The 5624-nt window shown below is 41.6% G+C and overlaps 1 protein-coding gene across 1 annotated transcript in view; it reads left to right on the forward strand.

Annotated features, from left to right (window-relative positions):
• The window catches only part of tenm2 (teneurin transmembrane protein 2), a 101342-nt gene that overhangs the window by 45058 nt on the left and 50660 nt on the right, over positions 1-5624 (forward strand). Inside the window, exon 3 of the mRNA XM_035668984.1 lies at positions 181-394. Within this exon, the coding sequence (XP_035524877.1) occupies positions 181-394 (214 nt within the window). The remainder of the gene's footprint in view (positions 1-180; positions 395-5624) is intronic.

Here is a 5624-nt window from a genome sequence, read left to right on the forward strand (position 1 = left end):
ACATACACACATACACACACATTTACTATAACGGGTGGACAACAAATGCCAAGATTTACATATGATTACAGTGGGGATCAGCTGCAGAAAACACACATGCTTGGATGCAAATATACACACAAACGCACACAATCACACATTCCCTTCCTCACGTGTGCATGTGTGCTCATCATTTCCTAGCTGCTGCTTATAATGAGATGGAGGACAGGCTCTGCCAGCACAGGGATGGTGTGACTTTCTGGCTGTGCCCGGCTGGCTCTGACCCAGTCACGAGCTCCAGCAGCTCCAGCCAGCCCACCCAGCCTCTGCCATTGCCAGGCCCGGAGAGGAGGGCCCAATCTGGGCTGGAGGGTGGAGCTGGAAACTCTGCTCTGGGCTTCATTCACTGCAACAGGCTCTGAGCCATGCCCAACCCCACCACCTGAACATGACCAAATACTGGCACTGCAAAGGGCTCAACAGCGTGTCTGAGTGTGTGTTTTGCGTCGTTTAAATCTGTAAAGATGGCAAACACAACACTTTCTATAAAAAAGAATATTTATAACTTAATTTTTATTACCCAAACCTTAGTAAAGATCACCAGCTCATTTTCAACAACAGAAATAACAAAAAATGCCCCTTATCCTCAAAGTATGTGGTGGCGTAAACATCACCATGGCAACACAGGTTTAGTTCAACAATTGTGACTGCAAATAGCTTCTATTTTAAGGCGCAGGTATTCTTGTTCAACACCACGCTTCTTACCCATCATGCATACCGGTACGATGCATCAGCACAGGTTGAGCATGGACCGGAGAACAGTGGGGCTGAATTAAACATGGCAAGGCCTCATTAATACTACACAGGGCCGGCACTCTGGGGAGCTTATCTGGGACCATCAGAGCTGGAAGCCCCAGTGCCCAGCAGGAGAAACACAACTACAGCTTGAAGAGTAAATGTTCAGAGAGCGAGCGTGCACATGCTAGCAAGCATGTAGGCAGTGTCCCTCTCACTGCATGCCTCATGAATAGTAATACCCTGCATGAATGCTCTGTTTGCCTGGTAAGTGTTCTTTGTGTACTGGCAAAAGCGCATGTGTAGAGTGTGTGAAATGGTTTGTATTTCCTGCTCCCTCACTCCAGGTTGCATGCATAATAGCTTTGACACATGGCAGCTTTTTGTATGTGTTGCGCTTGGAGATGAGGTACAGAATGCATTTGAGTACCTCACACTCGAATCAGAGGCCAAGAGCAATTTTCCTTTTGGTTTCAAATAATGGAGGGCAGACTCTCAGTGACACTCATGACATTCTGTAATATTGTGTTTGCTCAGTGAACTAAAAAGTGTAGTTTTTGTCTGTGATCAATAACAAATTATATTACATGCACGTGCTAAAAATGTATGTTGAGGCAAACTAGTTGGACTGTTCAACTATTGCTGAAATGATTGTGTCTTTTTTTTTCAATTTGTTGCTGAGACTGAAGAGACTGTTAAAAATCAAACAAAAAAGAAAATCAGTGGGGGAAAAGAAAAGGTGGGTGTAAAGTCACTAGAAACATAACTAAGAGCCCGGCTGTCACACCCTTATTCATAACAGTAAAATTGTTGCAGTAAAAATGGGGAGCTGGGTCACTGTTTGCTTTGTGCTTTTGTGCTGAGTTGTGCAAGATGCTTTAATTTTGATGGACTTGCAGTGAAACTCAAACTGGTCCGCAACTCATTGTGTGGGGATCATCAAAGTTAGAAATGGTTTACCAATAGCAAACCATCTTGACAGTGATGACACCTGAATGAATGGAGAATCATAGAGCCCAAAATTTAACTTTTATGTTAGCTGTGCCACACCAGACAATTTTTTTTAAGATTGCTCTACCACACAAAAGAGATGTGTAGTCAGTCCTGACCATTAGCAGTGGTACAAATACATCTTTTGAACAGCCTTTTGTAATGTTAGAAATAACAAATCTAGCTTGTGTTTAACAAACCAGCAAGCTTCTTTTTTTATGTTTTGTAATAACAGTCAGTGATGTTAGAATGTTACCAGTTTGCTTGCCAGCCACAGTAGTCTGTCGAATTAACCCCATAAGTAGTCACTACGTCTCCAAGCTTTCAGCACTGTCTATATCACAAGGACATGTAAATATTCTGCTTTCTTGTGTGACCAGGTAATAAGTTTTACTTTTTGCTGCTTTACACTGGCAAGCTGACAAATAAAATTGCCTTCCTTTGAGTGAATGGCAAATTCTCCAGTTGACAGTTGCCCTGTTTCAGGGCTACATCCTCTTCAGCTCTTATTCTCTCCTAGCATTTCAATCTGACACCATCACTGTGTGCTCACAGGAATGTTGTTGAAACAGCATGGCTCTGACCTTTTATTCTTGCTATTGATTACCCCAGGCTTATTCCGCTGCTGTGCTTACTGTAAGTGGCTCTAGATATTAGTGTCAGGTAAACATGTCAACTGTAAAAACAGAAGAAAATAGAAAAGGGAACATATTTTTTCTGACCTGGTCTCCAGCGGAACATTACTGTTGAGCACCCAGCTGTCTTGTAGCTGCACCGACTCAGGGGTGGTCGGCCCGTCCCCAGTGCCGGGAGCAGGGGCGTGAATGGGATTGCGTCCTCCTCTCAGGGTGTTTCTGTTCAGGCTGTTGGCAGACTGGTGGGATAAGGTGTGGTGGTTGTGCGGAGGGGGCAGTGGAGGCCGTAGTGTGGACTGACTGTGATGGTTGGCAGCCCCTGGAAATAGACAAGAGAGAGGAATTTAAGTGCCAAACTTCTTTGTGAAGGAAATCAAAGAGAGTTTCAGATGAAGAGAGTGAAGGATTTCATTCCAAAATGCTACAAAACCAAATGTTGGATGTTTGCTATTTGATGTTTATTTCTCAGTAAGCCAAAAAAGTCAAACCTGTTCAGCTAGCAAATAACTTAATTAACATTCCATTATATACTACTTTTGAGCCAGTAATCATTTTGTCAGAGTAGGTGTCATATTTTCCAAATGGTCAATAACTTATTTTAGAAGGAAATTCCTTCTAAATAGATACAAGAAATTTGATAATCATGGTTTCACATTTTCCTTTCAGAGTTTTCTATATTTTGTTCGTCTTATTTTTAGCCAATGCTTCCCCTCTTGCTTTCACTCTTTCTTGTTTTTGTGTGTGTGTGTGTAAGCAGTATTAGAGCACTCTGCACAGCATGTGCCCTCATCTCTTGCTCTCAGACTTGGGCGAACATGTCAGCTAGAATCCAATACCAGTCCTTCCAACACTGAGCTAATGGACTGTTGAGTGAGAGAGCTGAAAAACAAACCCGGATGACTCAGACAAGAACACCCATTCACACATCACCTTTATATCTCTGTCCCTCTCGCTCTCTCTCTCTCTTTCTCTCTCTCTCTCTTTCTGTGAATCAGCGGGGGGGTTGAACCCATATAGAGCGTGTGTGTGTGGGTTTGTATATAAAAATCCATAAACCAAATACTATACAGCATAGGAGAGCTTGACACAGTGGCATCACTTCTTGTGCATTTGCATACTTTTTGTGCACGTTGACAGGTGGATTCACTCAATGCACAGCTTATCAGAGAGAAGTCAAAAGCCACATGTTTGATAAAAAAATTTATAATTTCACATGTCACAACAAACTGTCCACACCTTTATTCTAATGAATAAAGAATAGAAAACATTGGAATGAATGTGTTCTGTAATAACAGCCATTGATGTTACATTTGGCTTTGAATTCTGGCTTTACAACACAGTTTGCTTTTTCTTTCATCAGTACTACACACCACACATCTAAGCGTGGAATACATTATAATGATTGTGTTTGTTTGCACATTGCCTTCCTCGTGCTGATCAAAGGATGGAGTAAGCGCACATATGCACACATACATGTGGGGTAAAAACAACAAAAGCAACTGCTTTGTCAAGCCGCGTGATCACACTTGCCCTCCTCCATTTGTCATCTTCTCTTGAATTAGATAAGAAAAGAAACAGTCTGCGAGACGAAGAGACAAGTGGATGTGTCGCACTCTCCTGTCCACTTTTTGGCTTTGATATTTGTCAGTCAAGAAATTCCTTAGAGGCATAAATTATGGAAACATTAGATGCACACTGCAACAACCTCGCACAAATATATCTTGGCATAAAGTGTATTTATAGCGCTATGTCTCCTTGCATGCTAACTTTGCCCCTATTTCCCTTCCTTCCTCCTAGACGGGTGTTTAAAGCAGATAGGGGGCAGTGAGCTCCTTTGCAACTCCAGCTGTAATGGCGACCAGTTTGTAAGGTGACCTGATTCCTCAGCACCGCCACTGGGACGCAGGTGTCACCCACATGGCCCCAAAGAACAGATGCTTGTGAAAGGAGAGAAGAGGGGAAGGAGATGAGAGAAAGATGGAGGAGCCTGACCTCTGCTACACGGGAGAGACACAAAACATCTGTTTGCACATGCAAAGATGCTCTGGGGAAGGGACTCGCACACACATACATGCATACATACACTCCCATATGCCAACATACATGCAGTTAAACACCTGCAGGAAATGTCACAGTGTTGCATCATACATGCAGACTGTAAACTGTTATTAAAGTATGTAGAGATTTTCTTGTACTCCTCTTCCTACAGTCTTATTTCTTCTTGAGGATTGTTTCCCTCTTTCAACTTGCTTTTTGTTTGTGTCCTTTGCTGAGATGTAAAGTACTTCGAGATAAACCTTGTTTGTTAAAAGCACTTTATAAATAAATTTGACTTGACTTCTCTGTAATGTCCCTATAAATAAATACTACACCCTATCTGCATAAATACTTTTATCTAATCATAGCAAAAATGCCCACAACACAGAACCATATACTGGGAAGAAATAAGCTTGCATGCACACATGCAGGCATGAACACAGTCCGAGTAATGCAAAAATAAAAGTAGACACCCTCATGCTCACACACTACCTCGCTGTCTCCCATGTTTAAATCTGCGTACAAAAATGCATGCGCTTCGTCTTTGTTCACTTTCTTTCCATAAATATTGAACAGTTTTTTCATTCAAATGTAGATGAATAATATATGGCACACCTTGTATGGAAGAGGAATACATGTTTTTTTAGCCCTAGTTTTCCATGAACTGCTCTGGTCTGACTGTGTGTGTGCACATCTCTTCGAGTGTGTGGGCATTTCTGTCTGTCTGTCTGCATGTGTGTGCATGTGCATTCGTAGGCATACACCACTGGGAGAGTGCATTGTTCAACAATCTGGCCAATGGTTAAACACGGACTTAGTCATATACGGTACTGCTGCAGAGACTCACATGTACCACATTTTGTAATAAAGATTTTAACATTTCCCTTCGAAGAAAGAGATGAAAATGTTATTATCTATCATCTAGCGCATAAACAGTAAACAATGTATAATCAGTCGTGTTATGCACTCTTTATCTGCAAATATTTGATTCTTAGTCTAAATAAAGAACATCAACATGTTTCTTATCATGTAAATATTCAGTACAGTTAACTGAACCACAGTACCGACATCTTGGCAGTCTTCATAGGAGCTGAAGAGTGCATAGAATTACCAGAAGATACATACCCACATTTAACATATTATATTATGACCAATTAATCTGGTGGACAAATGTAATTAAGAATTTGC

The sequence above is a fragment of the Morone saxatilis genome, unplaced genomic scaffold, assembly GCF_004916995.1.
Source record: "Morone saxatilis isolate NCDOM2014 unplaced genomic scaffold, NCSU_SB_2.0 Contig22, whole genome shotgun sequence".
NCBI lineage: Eukaryota > Metazoa > Chordata > Actinopteri > Moronidae > Morone > Morone saxatilis.